Source organism: Nylanderia fulva, unplaced genomic scaffold (genome assembly GCF_048542155.1).
Source record: "Nylanderia fulva isolate GAGA-0341 unplaced genomic scaffold, ASM4854215v1 Scaffold13, whole genome shotgun sequence".
Classification (NCBI taxonomy): Eukaryota; Metazoa; Arthropoda; class Insecta; order Hymenoptera; family Formicidae; genus Nylanderia; species Nylanderia fulva.
The window spans coordinates 1837791-1859239 of NW_028189518.1; the positions used below are offsets into that span (position 1 = coordinate 1837791).

A 21449-nucleotide genomic window follows, 5' to 3' on the forward strand; every position below is an offset into this window, starting at 1 on the left:
TCGCCGAGGAATTACGAAAGCACGAGTGACGATGATCGATCGCGTCATAAAAATTCATTCTTCTCTCGAAGAGGGTCAGTAGAGGGGAGAGGCAGACGACATTATCATCCTTTTTTGCCGGTCGCGAATGAAACATCCTCCGGTTCTTTTGCGCGTAAATTGCGCCCTCCCTTCTCAGACGCACGCCAGGCATTAAGTCCATGCGTGGAGTCCGGCGTAGATCCCCGTGTTTACCGAGGGGATAATAGTGTAATGGATGGACAGGGACAACGAGCTAACGGATGAGACTGCCGTTTTCGAGAGTCTCTAGTCCCGGGCTGTTGTCGCGTCTAAGCGTCGCGGTTGTTCTCCTTTGTCGCTTAATTGGCATCATTGTCGAAATTCTTGGTCGTGGAGCGTCTAATTCTTTAGGCGGAGAATATCACGTGGCTTGCCAAAAGACAAATAAGATCGTATAAAGTGATGGGTATCAGTCTACAGCGACTTCAATTATATATCAATGACTTTTATGCGCGATGACGCTAGAAATTGTCAGCGTAAACTTTTGCGTCTTTGTTATTTATTTGTATAAAACTAGACGCCATTTCCTTAAAATAAAAATACGGTTGATAAGCGAGAGTTAATTGTCCCAAAGAAAAGTAGGCACATTTGACGACTGACTGGTAATCTCCCCGGACGCTTGTTTGCTAAAGTTCCCCCACTGGATAGTCCAATGTGCAAGCATCGACAAAACTGCCCGCCGTTTATCGATGCGAATACGTATAAGCTACGTGCAAATATTTTCCGCTTTATGATCGTCAGAAGTCAGGATTCCCTTGTGTGAATACTTTACCGCCTCGCCTTTTAACGCGTGACTTTTACTGCTGCTTACAACTAATTTAGCTGCACGAAAAATAATTAACGACATACTCATTAATTTTATCTATAAGTTTTGCTCAATTTGTCCGCAAACTTTGCTGGAAAAAAACCTCTTTTAATTTTTACACGAATCTCTCTATACGTTTAAATGCGAGCTAATTCGAGATAAAAAATATATATATATATATATATATATATATGTGAATATTGGTATAATTATACGCAAAAGATTTATGTACGACTAGCATTAAATCATTTTTAGATTATGCTAAAAATGCATAATTAAACAGATTTTATATTGCAAAATAAATTGATGTGTGTGTGATAATTATTATCTTATTTTATAGTCGCAAACATTTTTTGACAACATTTAATTAGTTGCAACATTTAAATAAATATGCATGTGCAAAAAATCATGCACATATTTCGTTTTAAAACTCCTACTTTTTCGATTTTTTACGAATTCTTGCTATCAAGATTTCTGTGAATTTCTAGTAATGGGGAAAACATATTACGATTACGTGAGCAATCATTCGTTAAATGATGAGTATAGATTGGCATTTGCATATTAATGATAAAATGATAAAATTTCTATTTTTGTTATTTCGCTATCATTTTAATATAACAATAAATTTGAATTGCGCAATATATTACTCGCGGTTGTAATAAATATAATCCGACTAACGACTTTTCTTCTGAAATAATTTTTTGAATATACTATCGCGCTATGACGAGAATCTGTTTCATGCACTATTATCTATTACGTTATATAAGTATAAATGGATAATTTACAGTTAATTTCAATATCTAATTATAATTAATTTAAAAATAATTATAATATATATACAATTTTTTTGTCGAATGTCTTTGTTGAATATCTAAAATCCATGCATAATAAATTTAAATTTTCTCAAAGAAATGTGTTGTACAATTTAGAAGATACGTTTTACAAAATGAGACTATATATATATATATATACCGATTACGTTATTTTCCTGGAAGTCATTTAGTATGCCTTGTTTCGTATATTAATCGCATGCAGGTCAGAAAGACCAGTGGCCGGTTTAGGTTGAGATGCGGCGTGGCGGCTACTTAAGCGTACAATTGGTTGTCATTGACATACAAAACCGTTAGTAACGAGTGTGACCGTATCGTCTCGAGCACATCGTCGTACACAACGTTTATAACGCTGTCGTGGTGTCTCGATCGTTCGAGCGGAAGCACGTCGAGTCGAGCGATCGCTTAAGACTGGTTAACCAGCATAAACACACAGACCGTCGTACCGTCGTGCGCGGTATGACAATAATCTTACGCGGTAATTAAAATCAATTAACTATACACTCTTGCTACGTTAAACGCGCTTGTTTTTGCAAGAGCGATCGTTCGATTCGTGTTGTGATTTCCATTCGGTATCGCCGCCGGGCCGCATAACCAACCGGCGAGCAAAACTCATTCGAAGTGAACAATCGAGAGAGGGAGCAGTCAATCGATTTCCAACATCAATAATCGATGGGAGAGATTTCTGCGCTTACCTCGCTCTTGAGATTCAATGGCACATCGCAGGGGCCGTCCAGCTCTGCCTCCGCTTTCACCTGATGAGACAGCATGTGGCTGTGCCGGGGCGGTACGGCGGTCGCGAGCATGTTGGAATGCTGCAGATGCTGAAGACGAGGCTGGAGATGGGGCTGGTGGTGATAAGGCGGCGACAATTGGGTGTTCAGAGTGCGAAGATCAGCTGGCGGGGAAGCGGGCGCAGCGGTACTGCTCTGTTCCTCCTCGGCCGAACCCTCCGCCATGTCAGCCTTGCATCCCGGGGACTCGTAATCTGCAAATCGACCAAAACTCTCAGAGGACCGTTCTAATAGCGGGCGCGCCGCTAGTTCCTGGCACAACGCAATCCCATTATAGCGGGAATATAATTCGCGCGTTTCGATTCGCAGTAGCGAGAAACAGTCGCGACGAGGAAAAATATCAAGATGCCGCATTTTCGGATTAATGTCCTTATCATGGGCGTCCGCACAATTTTTTCCAGGGAAGGGCGTTATTAAAATTTTGTTTCTTTCTTCTTAGTATTATTCTCTCTTCAAATTCAATTCTTTTATTATTTTAATATTAAATAAAATTGCAAATCAATTCCAGTGTTTATTCACAAGGAGAGCGAAGGGTGGTCCCTCCCTGCGGACACCCATGATCCTTATAAATGACGATTAAAATGAAGAGTAGCGTAAAAAGGAGGAAGTCTTCTTAACGCTGATTATCAATTTTGATTTTTTCTAAACAACGACACGCATAAACAAGACGCTAATTAAACTGCGCGGGACCGCATCAGCCGTATCGAACGGCGACGCGTGCAGCTGTTAAGAATGCAAACGCTGAAAATTAGAGAAGCAGGCCCGTTCATCTTCCGACTTCAAAGCAAAAACGTTCGGTCGGCGTCTGCGGCGAAGGGGTGGGGGTGAAAAGGGGGAGTCGCGAGAGGCGCCGAGAGAGGTTCCAGAATAAAATCGCCGACTAACGGCGCCCGCAGCCGACACGTTTATCCGCCTAATTATTTTTATCTAAGCGTTCAGTTAGTAAGAATTCAAGGGCAATGAAATCACTACCGTCTGGACACGCCGCTCTCTCTCGTCGCTTTCTTTTCGCGTACCCTTCCCTTTCCTCTTGCACCGCCGACGCCGCCGCGCCGCTGTCGTATACTTGGTGAACGCAACTAATAACATCTGCTTCTATTTTTGCGCTGGCCCGAGTCCAGCGCTTTACTTTTTAAAAGCCACGCGCCTATGACGAACGGCTGGATGGATCATCGAGCGGAAGCCTAGTCATGGAAGGGGCTGAAAAGAGGGAAGAAGAGGGAGGAAGAGGGAGTGAAACGAGCCGATTATTCTGGCTCAAATTATTGTCAAAGGGCGAGAAAACACCTTCTGCCTGCGAGCTACTTTGTTTCTCATAAAAGGCGTTTTATAATGGCCATCGTAAAAATATTTGATGCAGTGCTTTAAAACGGCCGGCGTGTTTATAATAAAAGCGTTAGGTCGTTGAGTACCAAATAGACCGCTCACAAGTGCAAACTTCGGCGTTAATGTCGCCCGTTCCTCTATAAATATGGGTATCTTGATACGCGTTTGTGTTCGTTTAACGACAATGACGAGAAAGTTTCTGTTTCTCAAGACACGCCGGGACGATTGAACAAAATTGAGAAGAGAACTCGAGTCTTCTTTCCTTTTTCGACTTGAACGTCTGCCGTCGATTGCTGCGGCTTTGAACTTAAAGTGATTTATACCATGCCTCGCGAAACGAGAAGCGAGAAAAATGAATGCGATTTATCTCTTTGAGTCTGCTCAACATTATCCACCTGTTTTCGCGTTATTTCGCTTTGAATCTTCCTGCCATGTGAGTATATCTTCAACATTCACGGATTAGATACAAATGTTGCAAATTTTTCGCTCGAAAAATAAATTAAATCTTTTTTTAATCTCTCTCTCTTCTTAATAAAAAAAATTGAATTTATTCTCTTCGCAATGAGAAAACTTTCCCTCGATTCGAATCTCTTCGAGAAAACAGCGAGATAATACATGTCTCTTTATTTATGTATATTACACGATGTAGAATTTCTTGTAAACGATGTTATATACATAAATGTAAATTAATATTTAGTATTTTCAAGCTTTCAAAGATAATTCACGGTAACTTTTTAATAAATAAACATTCTCTTATACTTCTCTCAATTACATTACGGTATTAAACGATAATTCATGTTGAGGGATAAAATTATTATATCTAACAATCGCGCTGCATATTTGTCTGAAAATCAATTAAACCGGCAAAATGCTGGTGGAAAATATATAGCGACCGCAATTAGATGAAGAAATGGCATCGATCATTGCTCCGAGAATTAATATATGCAACGTGCAACGAGAAGAATTAATTAAACTATAATTAACATTACTCGATTTTTGTATCAAGAAAACAATAAACAGATTAAAAATATATTTTCATCGATCCTTGTATCAAAAATCATTCTTGAACGTAATATGTCTCAAAGAGAAGCATAATATTACGCGAATGTACCGAAATTGCCGCGTTAAAAAATCTGATTTTTGACAACAGAGTAAAATCCCCTTCTCGGAAAAAAAGATTCCAAAGTATTTAATCTCTGTTGAGCGTTTTATCTGCTCTACAAGATCGCGTCATCGGGGCAGGACTATACGCAACCCATCTTTTTTCCGTTTGCAGTCATTAATTTCCGTCGGAATCATATTAATCGCTATAGGGTTGTGCCCGTGAAATTACTAGACGCTTTAACCACCGGCTGTCCAAACCGAATTCGTCCGCAGCGATTATTATATCGCGTCCTGAGGTCTAATGCCGGGTATTCCGAAAGCTAGCCAATTAGTATCGTCGATTTGGATGCTTTAATGAGAGTGCGGTTTCATTAGCGTATCGCATCGCCCCGTTCGTGATTCGTGAAATAGAAGAGGAATTCTTAACCGGACGAAGATATCGCGAGTGATTATAGCGCGATCGTTCAAACGTCACCATGGCCGACCATTTGAAAATTGGTACCTTCGCGTCCTGCGACCTTGAAAAATGCGCCCCTCACGATCGGGATCATATAAATCTTTCGGAAAAGAGTAAAGGTCTGCGTGAGGTTCCTCTAGAAATGTTCTATGTAGAAATTAAATCGGGCATCCATGAGAGTGCAGGGTTTCGTCTTGAATTATTTTTCTTTAAAATTGTTGATTTCTCCCGTACGGTCGAGTTGTTCTCCAAAAACGATAAAATAAATTTTGCCAATCTCTTTCATTAGCGATTCGATTTCGGCTGCGACGTTTCACGATGATAATCACTCGTTGGATAAACGGTGAAAGTCCGGTGTAATAGGACACCGCGATTAATACGCCAAGGCGATTGATATGAAAATCACTCGAGGACCTCTGAGGATTAATTAAAAAAAACGGATGCATTGCATGTGATGCTGTCGTTCGGCCAGACACGACGCGATGCGACGGAGATATTCTCGAGGATTGGAAGTCATCCTCCTCCTGAATTGTCCTCGAGCGACACCCGCCGTTTCCCCGATCGTGATCGTGTCTTTCTCCCTGTCTCTTTCTCTCACGCCAGTCAGTTCGCGCATCTTTCTTCCGCGTCCTCCGCTTTAGCCCTCCGGCATGCATTCGCCATTTCGCATTATAGTTCTATAGCCGACATCGTCGACGACGACGACGACAACGACGACGTCAAGGCAGCGTGCAATTAAGGGGTTGATTGATGTTAATTCAAAGGGTAATTAAGAATGTTGCGCATAAAAATCTGGTAATTTATGGTCATTGGGGATAATTATATGTTGACCAGCTTGTAATTGCAAGCGTTCTCCTCGTGGCCTATACGCGTCCAGCGATTGCGAGAGGTAGCTACCTATAGCGAGAGAAATGCGAATGTAGTGCGTGCGTGCGTGACATGCGCGTGTATGTGTGTGCGTGCGGGCTTCCTCGGAGCGTGTGCGGGCGGGGATATAGACGGGGTCTCAGATCGCGGCTTATTATAGGGGTCCAGTAGATAAGGTGGGTTTAGAAACAACCGGGCGCCTCTGGCCAGCAGCTAGTTTCTACGTAGCCGCCGACATTCTCCTCTCTTGGTAGGACAACGCCGCTTGGGGCTACGGAGGTGTGCGCTTATAAACCACCTCTAAGCCGAGAGGCTTCTCGTACGAGGCGTTCGCGATTTACGAGGCCGATTCCCGACCGTCAAGACACGGCGCTTTTAGAATTTCTAGACTCGGTCCAATTCGCGCGCGGCGCGACGGCAATGCACAAATCGTGGGCGCTGCGTGTCTGGGGTGTTCCGTTGCGTTGCTCGAGTCTTAAGCTATAAATAACCAGCCGGATAATCGCCATATGGCCACACATGCAACAAACCACTGACCATTTCTTCGTAACGCTCGCTGACGATACGCGATTTCCCGGTACTCATCGAGAAATTTCACTCATCGAGAATATTTCATTCAACCTACAAATTGCTCGTTTCCAACTTTCTTTCTCGGAACAATAACGCAGAGATCGTGTCAGAGACCTCTGTATCTGATCAAGAATCTAGCCAATCTCTCGACGAGCTTCTCATAGCCGTAATTCTAATGGAATGACCAACAGGTAACGGATGAGATTTATTGAAACTCGTGAAAGAAAGTCCGAGTTTTTGATCCATGTTTGATGGAGAGGGTGAATAACGTAGGGGTAAAGAAACACGTGTGTGAGTAATCCCCTACCAACTTAAAACACAGCCGAATAAAATGATCCCAGCGGGACCAGTTGGCAACCACCCATCGCGACATTGTCCTTACCCGAATTTTTTTTTCGTCACGATCTCCCGTAATCGAGCGGGCGCCCTAATGGCGATGGTATAATCGCGGCTTTGTGACGTCTAACCGGGCATTAACGCTAAAAAGAAGTAAGAATGAGCGTCGCGCGCGCTCTTGTGAACGTGCTCGTGTACGGTCGATTCGGATTACCTTATACGTACTCGCCAGTTTGCTACGATCGAGCAGTAAATGCAATATAATAAGCGCGCGATAGATTAAACCGCTTCTCATGCTACACCCTTCTATATAGCAGTTTCGCTTCGCCGGCACGAGAGCGAGCATAATTAAGGCGAGTGTACAAAGAATCCCCGCCGCATCCGTGTTGGTTAATTCGCATCGACCTTTAACTCGCGTACGTACATAGGCATATCGGCTAAGGTAATGGCCGTTTCGTGCGATACCATTCTGTCAGAAATCCGAGGGGCTTTGTCCCGAGTCACGAAACGCAAGGATTAAACTGAACAGCGCGGCCGTTAATGCGACTGTGCGAACGCCTCGTCGGTTCAGTTTCGAATGTACACATGGCGTAGGTGCGTATACGTGTACGTGCGTACGTGTGAACGCGTAACGCGCGCATCGGCGAGCGCGAGAGTGCCCATAAATCGGCGCCGAAGGGGTTCGACATCAACACGCGTTAACCGAAGACGCGATATTTTATGCCCCCATCGGAATTCTCATCTGGCGTTACAAACATTTTACATTATTCCGGCGAAATTCTTTTTCGAGACGATAATCGAAGCGAAAGCTAATCCCGCGAACAGAAATGAGTTCATCGTGTAAAAATAAAATGTTATATCGCGAAAAGATTCTAAAGCAACATATGACGAATGTCTATATTAATCCCAAATTCGCGATTTCTCCAGTTTCTTTATTACTCGTTAACCTTCTTATAACGTATCTCGCCAAATCTATTCTTTTTTTCTATATGTCATTTTTCGCTGAAAGTTGGCACCCGAACGAGATGACGTCTCCAAGAGTTTCCTGCGACGTGTCCTTCAGAGAGCGAGGCGCAGGAAGAATATTTCATGTTTTACGGCGCCAGAGCGTCGTTGGGGTTTTGCCGAATAAAAAAGTGTCAGCTCGCTGGCTAAATCAGAACGCTCCGAGTGCATTAAACTCCGAATTACCACAAATAGAACTTTAACCGCACATGCCCATTATAATGGCACCCCCTGCTGAAGATGTATTTACGTACTAAACCGCCTTCGTGGCTCACGCTGAGTCGTCGAAATTAACATCTGGCCCAAAAACGTGCGGTTCGGTTCATTGGACCCCTTTTTCTCTTTCTTATAAGTGAACTCGCTCTGATCTGTTAAAAGTGCTCTCGATTATTTACAGCAGAATGCTCATTGCTTCGTCTTAAATTATTTACCGCTCTACTACAAAATTATTTAGTCAACCTCTATTATTAGATAAATTAGTCGCTAATAATATTTTTATCTAGTAGGAAAAGATAGAAAGAAAAATTGTATTACTATTTTTAAAGAAAAGAAGAAAAAGATCTGAACGAATGATTACTTGAGGAATTACCTAATGCTTTTTCGATTCGTTAATATTCGAGTTCTTTTCTTAAGAAAGGGAACACTAGCAGTGTGTTGGAGACAAAATGATTTTGAAAGTGGTTTTACATGCAAATTAGGTCTATTAAAATATCAGAATATAGCTTACCCAGCGTATATACAATAAAAACACGAGTGCTATGAGGCAACTCTCTATCCGTCAAATCATAAGCCGCTCCGAGCTATTACGTGCGTGCGTGTCTCTTCATGAATTATTAGAATTAATGAGTTCGCACACGTTGTTTTCTTTCACAATATTGCGGGAGGCTAATCATAAATTTGCCGAGGAAAAATTTCGGCGCAACAAAGAGTTTGCCTAGTTACTTTGTTTACGATGCAAAATTGATGAAATTGCTAATGCTTTCGCAAATAGTATGATTTAATACGAATATTGGATCAGGTTTTTTTACATCGCGTATCTTTCATCGCCGCCGACGTAACGGTAGCTTCGCGAAAATAAAGAGCTGTCCTTTGTAACACGTTCAAAAGGATAACGAGAAAGGGTTATATCTTTCGAAGAAATTTTGTAGTGTGCATTTTCTGTTATGCAAGCGGAAAATAATCATTAACGTTAAATTGTGTAGCGTGCAAAACGACGAGAAAGTGTAACGTTTCACACTTGACGTATCGAATTTCTGCAGCAAAACTTTCTTACCCGGAGCGATTTCCGAGTCGATAATCGATGAAGATTCTTGGTCGGAGGGGAAAACAGGGAATAGCGCGGTTGTAAAGCGAGCTGAAAGTGGGTAAGTTGTAGAACGAAATGTTATCGTGCGAAGGAGATTGTCGGTGAGGATTAAAAACCGGGCGAAGGGGAAGCTTTGAATGGAAAAACCAACGGAAGAGGGTGCGAGGGCGGTGGGAATAAGAGAAAAGAAAGAAAAGAAATGGAAGAGAAGAAGAGAACAGAAAGGGGTGAGGCAAAAAGATATAAGAAAGGGATGCATCGATTTTCTTGACTCGATACAATGATTCAAGTGATTTCTGACTTTTATGAATCAATGCATGACAAAGAAAATTTATACGTGCTGATCTTTTCCAAGTGTAATTATATACATACACACATATATTTTTTCTTTTTTTTTATATACACAGAACAGATTAGCGCGTGCAAGTTTTCTTACAAATTGATTCATGAGAGTTAGAAATCACTACTTTCCAATGTTGAGATTTAGAAAAGAAATTGCACGAAAAACATATAATGGTTACAAAATAGCTCGACTGAAATTCGGCGTCGTTTAACCAACATCACGAGACATCTCGTTTTCTTTTGTGTCGATTCCAAAGCGCCTACACACCAACGATATCGCGAGTCAAGTGTTTCCTTTGGGATTTTCTGCTTTCAGCTTTCCGCGTCTATTCCCACCGACCAACGATTTTGCTCGGCCAAGCTTCTACCATCTCGCTTCCACTTTCGGCGGCTAGAATTCACTGTTCTCCCTCCCTTTTGACTCCACCAACCCTCTCTTTCATCTATCCTCCGTGTTCCCGAGGCGGCAAGCAAAGAACTCTCCTACCCTCGGGCAACTCACACTGATTTTCCACCCTCGTCACCCTTCCCGTCCACCATCGTCACCCCCTCTTCCTCTACCTCTCCCTCTGCCTCCTCTCCATCCCCAGAGTTCATGCCGTCACTCGTAGTCACGCCGCCAACACGTGCTCCTGTTTACCTCTCTGGTCATATGATCCGGGAGATGACGCGACGCGTTCAACGTCGTCGTGTTTAATTACAAATATATATATATATATATATATATATATATTAATTTGCATCATCGAAAAAGTCTAAGTATGTTAGCTTTTTCTTCATCGGTTGCGCGAAGAAAATAGTGTGTGTTTTTTGATAAAAATTCTTTTAGATAAAGATTTTAAGAACACGAACGTATATATATAACAATGGGAACATCTATAAATATATATCTAATAATTGCGATTACCTCATTATCGCATTCACGAACAACTAACAATTGAAGTCAGTTTGATCGAATTTTATTTCGGGTTCTTTTAGGTAAATTTAAATTACCTAGTTTATTTGTGAATAAACTAGGTAAATTATTGAACATTCTGGTACTTGAATTATATTGACAAATGATACTGTTTCTCCCTCTTTCTTTTATATACATATATAAATTCATATTTAATGTGTATAATTACACAACGACACAACATGACAAAGTATTCTTCTGTAAATATCTTTTTATACGTATGTATTTATATTTATAATTTACGTATTTAAATTTAATATGAATATGTTTATATTAGAGAAGAATATTTTTTCATGCCGTGTCACGTCATTTATAATGTACACAGACTTTTGATTGCAAAATAAATTATTTCCTCTGTAACTGCATATGTTATCGAGATTATTATCTTGACTTTTGTATTTGTCAAAATTTTAATATCATCTTTCGTACTTCAACAATTGTTGCGATAAACTTTTTGAGAAGAATGAAAAAATAATATTTTAATTAATTAATTGACTGAAATATAATTTAAACTTTAATTATACTTTTTGTAAAATTATAATTTTTTCCTCAACTTATAAATTTAGCCTTTACTGCTACTTTATTTCTATTATATTTATGATCGGTTTAGTAACTCTGTATGCATAAATTAAAGTAAATAAGAAAATATTACATCAGATAAGAATATCTTTTGATTATATCATTCATGTTAGTCATGATAATTATAACAACGTATACAGTTCATTCTCATCTGATATAATATTTGCATGATATTGATTCTCTAGTTCTCCATATTATCAAGCAATGAAAAAAAAAACGATGAAGATTAAGAACCATATACAACCGCATTACATTTATATGTCCGGCCGATCCCTCAATTAGTATTTCCAGGTCACATACTCGACGCGAGTATACGCGGACGTGCATAATTATCGCGCTAATTATTAGTGCATAGCTAAGTATCTGGATGAAATTATCACCGAGTTGGAATGAAGCGCATAGAATGAAACACTGCTTTCGATCCCTTGCGAGCAAATTCCCGCGTGACCAGCTTTGGGAGAGGAACTTCCTTAATTACCGAGATTAACTAAATGGTATCGAGCCAACGATTATCGCTCACGAGGCACGCAATTGCCGTCTGAATATGCGCATAACAGTGGAAACGAATAAATAGATCTCAGGGCTGAGTTTCCGCTTCATTCTTCTAGTAATTGCTTCAAGCGTGTCTTAATCTATCTGGTTCATTCAACGCGTTAACTATTATTAGATCTAATATATGTTGACATTAAACGATGTTGCTAAGTCGATGAAAAATATTCTACTGTTTGTAAGAAATTTGTAAGAAGTTGTATCCAACAGCTAATTAATCGTTTTTCGAAGTTATGACATGAGATAAGTAAAATACAGAATTAATTAAATTTCCATTACTAATATCTGTTCCCGAGACATTATACAAAAAGCGCTTATATATAAACTATATATATATATATATATATATATATATATATATATATATATATTCTTATAACTAGATATATTTAAGCGCGTGCATGCGATGCGCGCGCAGGCGCATTTGTAGGCGCGATTAATCTGTGTGTATGAATGTGTGTGTGTGTGTGTGTGTGTGTGTGTGTGTGTGTGTGTGTGTGTGTGTGTGCGTGCGTGCGTGCGTGCGTGCGCGCACGCGTGCGTGCGAGCCTACACACGTGCAAAACCAACCGGGCGCATTTAGAAGGCCCATCTAATTACCGAGATTAGCCCGGGCTTATAATAAGCAAGAGCAAACTCGTGTTCTGACACTCACCTGAGGCGATCTGTGACTGATGTATTTGGGACGTCGTCCTGACGCGGGTTTATCTAGCGGCGATTATTTATCTTCTCCACGGTGCAATTCCGTTCGCGGGATCTTGTGCCGATCTCGTCGATCAACAGCCTAATGTCTATTCCTTTCTCGTTCTAGTCGATGCCACGCTTACACCAAGACACGTCTCGTTTCAAATTCTCTCCAAAGATCTCTTTCTTCTACTGTTTCTCTTGTCGATCTCTCGGTAATTTTCCTCTCGGCGAATATTAATAGTTTATTCGGATAGTAAGATCAGTCTCGAAGAAACGAACGATTCACATCGGTCCCCGATGACATCAGCCTATTTAATTACAGCGGGTAATTGTGGCTAATTAGAAGCGATTAAGAAACAAATACTTAATTGCTCGCAGCTCGATAAAATGCTGCTTTGGTCGATTCAATCTCCTCTTGTTCCCGCGTGAGCGATTAGTTGAAAGAAGTTTCGGAAGGCGAGACGTCTTCGAGCCGTTTTCTAGCTATTCCGGATGATCGGGATACCTCGGAATGATAACTTAGTGATTTGATCCTCTGACACTGCTCCACCGCGTCACAATGCAGATAATCGGCAGATAGCACACCTTTTCACGTAATGTGGTTTTAATTATTCTATTTGTGCGCGTCAAGCCGTTCACTTCGTAGTTGTTGTCCGTAACATATAATTTTGTGTTGAAAAACACCTATGTGCTCACGCGATGATCACGCGCGTATCGTAATTATCAGCGTACTTGTCGCGATAATTAGAAACTTATTAAAGCCGGAGTCCTTGTTTCATCGCTTTCTTATATTCAACGACAATGTTGACAATGCTGAATATGCTATTTAAGAACGCGTATCTCTTCTCGGAATTGGTAGATTAATCTGGACTTCTTACGTCAAAATTGTCAAGATTTCTTTACCTTCGTATTAATTAATTTTATCTCATCTATTCTGTGTGCACTTAATGCAATTTAACCAATTCCCACACACTTACTCCTAATTTATGTTCGATAAGTGCGGAGTAAATCGAAGCAATCACCTTGATTTGAAACAGCTTAATGAAATAACACGATTGTCAAAAGAGTTAACGTTTTAAGTTTATCTAACCAGAAATGCTTTAATCACACATTTCACTGGTCAATGTCACAGAGTTCACCACGCTCAACTGTCCACGAAGCGCAGACTTAAAAGAAATCCCACCCCTATGGGCCACGTGCTGATAGGCCGGATAAATCGGCGCATGCAACTGCACGCTCAAACTTCTCAATCACTACTTAGTTTCACAAACACTAGCTATTTAACGACACGTCAAGAGGTGCGACGCTTTCGAAGGAGACGTTGCCTGCTCGATTCGATCTTCCCCGACTGTCTTTTAGCTCCAATTTCTCTTCCAATTCGGAATACAATTTTTCCTCGTTCCACGATCAACACTGCGAGCGAAGATCCAGATCTTGCTGCGGATTCGGTGTCTCAGTGAAAACAGACGATCCACTCTTCTCCTCGTGCCGTTCTTGCTTGGCAGCGTGGTCGTGCACGTTGCGCGGTTGGAGCTCGCCGCGAAAACTCGGACCTGAACCCTGACGGTCCGCAGTCTGGCTGCGTAGTGGCACCGCTGTACGACCGAGGGAAGACAACCCGCCGTGACGATTCTCCCGCCTGGCAGTAGTCGGCATAGAAGGGGTAATAGGGGCGGTACGTTGGGCGGTACGATGCGCGGAGGTGGTCCACGAGTTACTCGCGAGATCCCGTTGTTATGATTGTTATGAGTGTCCGAGCTACCTCCCGCGATGCACTTTAGGGGTGGTTCGCTCGCGAGAGGTACCTCTGTCCGTCTCTGTTTTTCCAGCATGTTCGCATCCCGCTCCCTCTGTAATATAACCACCACGAGCTCGAACGAGCTCGTAACCGTGATGCAAATCAGCCCAACGGGGTTGGTGAGTTCGCCGGCGGGGATGCCCGGGAGGAGCGATCGGTACCGAGGATGAGACTCCCGGAGAGTCCGTCGCGAGAGGAAAGAACATGATCGGCATATAAGTAAGGGTGTGATTTTAAGAACTGATCGGTAGACCCAGGAGATGTGGGACCATTAGGTAGGACCAGTTTTATCTCTGATAGTTGAACGGTATGTGAGTAAAGGTGTAATTTTAAAAACTGGTAGAACTAAATAAGATTGATTGAACTAGAAGATACGGAACCAAAGAGATAGGTAAAATCAGTTCTATCTTTGATAGTTGAACGGTAAAAAGATCGCTGGTGTCATTGGAGAACATTTGGTCAGCGACGTTGTATGTTGCAAGTTTCGTTTTTGAGTGAAAACTATAATATTATTTTCGACATTGTGATTAATAATGTTTAACATGATGGAAATGAAAGAATTTTGTAAATACGCATTGATAATCAATCATTATTCATAGAAAGACCCGAATCCAAGTTTAAATATTATTGAGAGCAAAAGACTTCCAAAACTTTCTTATAATCTGTGATATACGTGATAAATTATAAAAGCATTAAAATAGCAAATTCTATGGCAAATTTAATAGCAAAAATTATAGCAAATTCTATGTAAAAATGAGTAAGAATACTATTTTAATTAAAACATACGCAGAAGTCGCAATTATACGTCTTTGACTGATAATTCCTCAACATCATAAAGTAGGAGCATTTTTTATATACACATCAAAATTAAATTGTTAAGAATTATAGAAACTATCTAAATTTTTTTTTATAATAATTCATATGACATAGATTTCGCGATTCTTTAAGTAAATGCACAATATTTTGAATAAAAAATGCGCAAACTTCGATTAATATAGCATGTCGAAGATAGTTGGCGCAAACTCACTTATTTCTCCTTTTTTTCTTCTTTTTTAGACAATTAGGCGCAATAGATGCACATCCATGCAGATAATAATGTAAGTATCTTACTGTAATGTTTTAATGTGTTTTGGTTTATTACACAATTAATCATGACGATGATGATGTTTCGTGAACATTTCATTGTTCAAGCTGGATGATTACAAAATCATGATAGAAGCGTAACGCGTATAAGTGATAAGAACGTATCGCAAAAATGACATTCCGTTCTTCGCGAATCGTCTCATGTAATTACACACAATTTATTCTATACGTGCAGAATTATATTATACCCATCGTGTAATCTTAATTAATATTATTAGATTCATTTGAACATTAATTTTTAGAGATAGTTACAATTGCGTCGGAACGCGACATTTTTGCGCATTCAACCGTTCGACGACTCGATCGGAAAGGGTACCAAGCTGTAAAATTTGAATGAAACTTTAACTATTTAATATTTTACTTAAGTTATTTCTGTATAAAATTCTTTTGAATAAGATTTATGAAGTATGTGTATTTTGTAGCATATTATTTATTCGGTAAATTGCATCTCTCTTGAGAGACAATTGCAGAATATATTTCTTTGGAGTTTCACTAATTATCTTTTAATATTGCATTGTCATTACACTTCTTTTTCACTTCAAGATATATATATATATATGTTGTAATTACGAGAATCACAGTTTTGAAGAATTATATTGTATAATTGTTATTATAAGATATAATAGTTAAAAGAGAGAGCGATATGTTTCCTAATAAGAGTAATATACGAAATGATAAAAATTATAATTTTTACAATTTGCACTAATTGCAATTTATTTCATCCGATTCATTTCTAGTTCCGTTCTTAATTCCAAATCAGAGCGAAATCACTGACATGATTCGATTACAAATCCATTCCAATGCGTACAAAACTGTAGGCGTACGAAGTTACACGCTGCGCGAGCTGGAAGGGTGCGTTTATTAAGATAGAATTTTACCCCTTTCCTGCCTATGTGCCGCCCTCGCCGACGCCACTGACACCGTCCGCACCCTCGGTGTTTTAATGTTCTCCCCTCAATTTCTCTGACGTCGACCCCGACCATATTCCAGCGTGATTCGATCCTTAGACACGATTCGAGCAATTCGATAGCCAGTTTAGTTTAAACGCCAGTTCAATTCTTCGTGAAATTTCTTTCGCTATTACTTTTGTACTTTGAAACTTAGCTAATTCTAAATTGATGTAGTCACTTAGAAGTTAACTTCACAACCAATTAAAATAAAATAATTATCTTCTTGTCGATTATAAAGTATACAAAACTAATGACAGAGTTAACAAATATCTAATGTAACATATTTATTTACTCGTAAATTGTAAAAAATCTGCTTAAAATATGTTTATTAATGCTAAATTAATATAGTTTAGAAGTTGGTTTCTCACAATTAAAATAATTGTCTTTTTGTTGATTGTAAAAAACTAATTGCAGTTAAAAAAATCTAATGTAACATTTTCAATCATTTACTCGTAAAGGTACTCATTTGCTTGCAAAACCGCTAGAAAAATATAATGTTTATCAATCTATATATATTACGTTATTGTGGTGTGACGAAGACGTTTAATTAATTTTGCAATTTAAATACGATCAAAACAGGTAACTGTTATTCATATTCATATTCCTCCATAAGTTATTCATATTCTTCTGTAACTAATGCAATGGATGATCCGCAAATTTCGACGAAATTATTGCAAAATTAATGAAGATGGATATAGCGTTGCAGCCATTGCAACTCAACTTAAGACTAAACATAGATAAATCTGTGCTAAACTCATTGTCAGCGTAGATGGAGTTATATATATATAAACAGACGAGTCTAATAATTTCTTAACGCTATTTCGAAATGTATTGAAAAAGATCTTGACAAGAACAAATTGATTAACATAGGTGTAAAGTCACATTATCGCGAGGGTCAATGAAATTCAACGCGTCGTATCGGTCGTCTTTTTTTCCCCACGAGCATGTTACGTCGAGCGTCGACATGGAAGAAGGGAAAGTCTCTTACACGAAATATACGAGGAAATGAATGAATACAGCTGTCCTTCTTCCTCCCGAAGGTCCACGTGCTTTTCACATATAACTCGTCCCCGTGGAGGCAGGAGTGTAGCCAGCTGGTGGTTGAAGTTGTAGGAGTCGGCAGGATGTGGGTCTCTACTCTCTCGCCCTATTCCTTCTATCCCGCTTTCCCGCTTTCCCCGCAGACGTTTCTACTCTCTCGCTCGTCGACGAACCGGCGACACTCGTTCCACTTCCTGCGAACCGTTTCTGTCTTCTTTCCACCTTCGAACGATCTCTCTCTCTCTCTCCCTCGCTCCTTCTCCGCACACCAGCGACTCATCCCCCGTGCTAGGGTGCTTCGTCTTTCTCCCCCGTCCCACCGGATCGATTAAAACTACAAAGTGTTGCCTCTCCATCCGTTGGTACGCTCATTCGTGGTCGACTACATTGCTCCGGCACTCTCCTGGCGGCACTGGGTTACCAACTCTTTCCCGGTCTCTCTCTTTCCCTCTCTGTTCCTTCTCTCTTTCTCTTTTTCTCTGTTTCTCCGCCCGCGTGCCGTTCCGTCTTTCCCCTTTCAGCTCCACTGCCGTCGCCTCTTTTTTTCGTCCTTTTATCGGAGGATCTCCGTATTCATGGGCGTTCGCTTCGCTTCCTGATAATCCCCGCGTAAAACTTCTCTGTCCCGTCGGGATTGCTCTCGCGCGCGCTACCTTGCCCCTTTTCGCTCGTGTGAGAGACATTGGTGTCGTGTGCTACTTTTCACCTTCCAAGTTTTTCACTTCGCAGGCATGTGGGACGAAAGATTTCTTTGCAATTCGTTTATTAAATTATTGCTAATCGACCCCGAGAATATCTTTTCAAAAATGTCTCATCGATCTTTACAAACTTCTTTCACTTCTGTTGCTTTACGTATTTTTCATTTTATTTATATTATCCTCAATTTTGCCTTTGTTTGGACAAATGTGACTGTATAAATCGCAAATGTTAGCGGCGTTATTTTCGTCAAGTTTTAATTAAGAATGATCTCGATTAAAATTGTTTAATCAATATCATTGGCAACGAAATCCATAGATTTTCGGTTAGTAATAAATGGAGTCGGATGTATAGAAATAAAGCATGTAGTCTCTCGTAGTAGCAAGATTAGTCGGATCTTCCTGCCATGTGAAAGGTAAAGCGCGATTATATCCCCGGGGCCCTGTCAGTATCCTTCCCCGAGCCTTGCTCGCTTTAAGTCGCAGCAACGTGGCTAATAACAGAGCCAGTAGAAGTCAAGCAGTCTTTATGACCATCTTCCCAGAAGTATAAACCCTCGGCCACCATTCGTCGAGTTACGTCCTACCTCTCTCTTCGGAGCAACGTACGGGCCCGCGAAATTTTGTAAGGGCTAATTAATGCGAAAGAGGCCCCCGACAACAAAGTTGCTTGCGTGATCGCTCTCTTAAATATCACCGCCGTGGTTCAACCGCGTTGGAAAACACGAAGAAGCTGATTCGAGTAAGAATAGAGGCACCAGAATAAGCCGGAGTGAACGAAATAATGACCCTTGGCGACGATCGAGATGAATGTTATGAATATTGTCACGAATATATGTAAGATTCTCGCATGTTTTCGACTTTCTTTATAAGCGCGGCTCGGCGGATGCAGTACGGATGCCCGCAAGAGCGAAGACGAGAAGAAAAAGAGAAGTATCACGCTTCTGGCGGAAGAACTTCTTCCTCGCGTGACTACGTAATAAATGGCGGGGAGATTATTCTCAAAATTGTTTTCTTATGTCGCATCAAACTGCGCGAGAAGAAGCGTTAGCAGGTGTTCGACGAAGATAATGTTCCAAAATAATGTTGCGCCGCGTACAAGGCAAGTATTTCAGACGAGACTATCCCCAAAGGAACATCTCTTTGTGATCGCTTCCCCACTGACCGATAATTTCGCACCTCATTGTTGGATAATAACCGTATAGCAACACTGTGGTATCCTTTCGATACCCACTTCCGATCAAGGAACTTTTTCACACCGCAGCCAAAGATTTCACGAAGCACGAACTTCGTGGGACATCGTGGAAGTTGAGCATTTCTTTTTTCACTCGATGTGCTTCCTTTTTGCGATGGCATTGAATTCGTGCCGGCTGGCACGTAGAGACTGCGCCTCTAAGAAATTTCGGGTTTATGACTTGTTATTTATTTTTCGATATTTATATAATGACTGCCTCTTTTTCTTCAGGAAGACCGAAGTTTGATTCGCGCACATAATATGCAAGTTTATCGCGGATATTAAAGATTTTCTTATCGACAAAATTCTTTGACGATAGTCCTTATATTTATATTTTACCATTCGCTTTAATATAGCGCTATTAAGATTTAATACGATATGCAAATTATAAAGATGTACGTCCTACGCAAGTATACTTCTAAATAATAAACGGGATGTATCACCCGCATCTTTGTAAGAAGAGATAAAGAGCGCGATTTCAAGATATCCGGTGTAATGATGCACTGCGAAATTTTAAACTGATGCTGTAGTGTAAGATAATATCTGATTAAGAAAACTGAGAGTTTAAAGAAACAATTTTAATCTTGCTTTACGCGCGCGTATATAAAAAGTAATTTAGTATTTTTTAATTAAGCTAAATGTACTATACGCAAATATTTTCATATTTCATTAATCGATTGTAGAAACAAACTTGAGCTATTATAACTCAATTTTTGTTACATCAATTTAACATTTTGTCGTCTTCAAAGACGTTCGCATTACCGTTCATTGTTACTCTTGTTACTTACAACGATCGAAATATTATACTTATGCTACATGCATGGTGTATAACCGAACGGTCAATACTTGCTAAGTCAGTTGAAGACGAGTCAGCCCCGTATCTTCGCGCCGTTTCCGGACAATATTTAGCCGCGCTTCCCTCCTCGGTAGCTTCGATCATTAAACGTGCGTATATAGCCTCATAATATTGCAATCCGCGGCCATAATTTACATCGTTTTATAGTTCAAACTGCAACCTACGTATAGGCAGCGGCGCTCAAGCCTTTGGAAACATGCTATTCTCGTTCAAGTTGTACTGGATGCTCATAAAATTTGCTGACTATTTTCTCTGACGCATGCTCGACGCGTAAGAGGGTTTAATTCTACGGCATTACCATTGGAAATTTCATTAAATAGCATTAAACTGACTTTTTTTTAAAGATCAATCTCGACAATTTATAAAGTTATAATATAACAATCTACAAATATTTCTATAAATAAAAGAATTGAACATAAAGTAAATATAATGATATTCGTGATAATTTTAAACATTATGTTTTAGTGTTAAAAATTGTTATAAATGAAATTATTTTAACACAGTTTTTTTATAATACGAAAGTATATTCAATTTGATAATAAGCTGTTGAAACTTTTAATATTCTCTTACAAAAGGTGCAGAAAATGGAGCTCATTCACACACGAGAGTGAGTGACTCGCAAAAGCTTTCAGAAGTACTACTTGTATTCGCGATGACTTATATGCGACTGCGAATTTGCCAATGTGAGTCGAAAATTGAGATATACTGTTTTATAGAGAACCATCTGAATGCGAAGAGGGAAGGACTCTTTTATGAAGTTACCACGAAGGGAACGGTTGCTCGGGAAGCGGTTACTTTGAATGGGTATCGTTCGCTCCGTCGAAGACGAAGAGTAAGCTATTACTAAAATTACTGACGCTCGCAAATCAAAATTCGTGCTTCCTTTGCCAAGATGTGCGCGTCGATTGTTAGAATTTATTGCCAGCTGAACGTACTGCGATTTCGCAAAAGAAATGTAGCGTGAGAAAATAGCTTCACTGATTGCATTTCCAGCCTGACTGTCTACATACAGAACACGTATAATAAGAAATAAAGAAATGATTATTCGCATTTCTAATTCTTTTTATAATTGCAATTGAAACTATAGATCACTTTTTTCGAGCATTATAACATAAAATAAGAAAATATATTTGAATTGCATCAAGTGTGAATTATCGGGT

The 21449-nt window shown here is 40.1% G+C and overlaps 1 protein-coding gene across 4 annotated transcripts in view; it reads right to left on the bottom strand.

The window, feature by feature from the left end:
- pdm3 (POU-domain protein pdm3) overlaps positions 1-21449 on the bottom strand; it is a 134894-nt gene that overhangs the window by 97221 nt on the left and 16224 nt on the right. Inside the window, exons 1-2 of one of the 4 annotated variants that reach the window (XM_029304627.2) lie at positions 12541-14379; positions 2391-2683 (exon numbers count right to left, since the gene is read on the bottom strand). In XM_029304627.2, coding sequence (XP_029160460.1) covers positions 2391-2654 — 264 coding nt within the window. In that variant the 5' untranslated portion in view covers positions 2655-2683; positions 12541-14379. Of the gene's footprint in view, positions 1-2390; positions 2684-12540; positions 14380-21449 lie in introns of those variants that run through there. The other 3 variants (XM_029304624.2, XM_029304626.2, XM_029304625.2) reach the window with 3 other exon arrangements.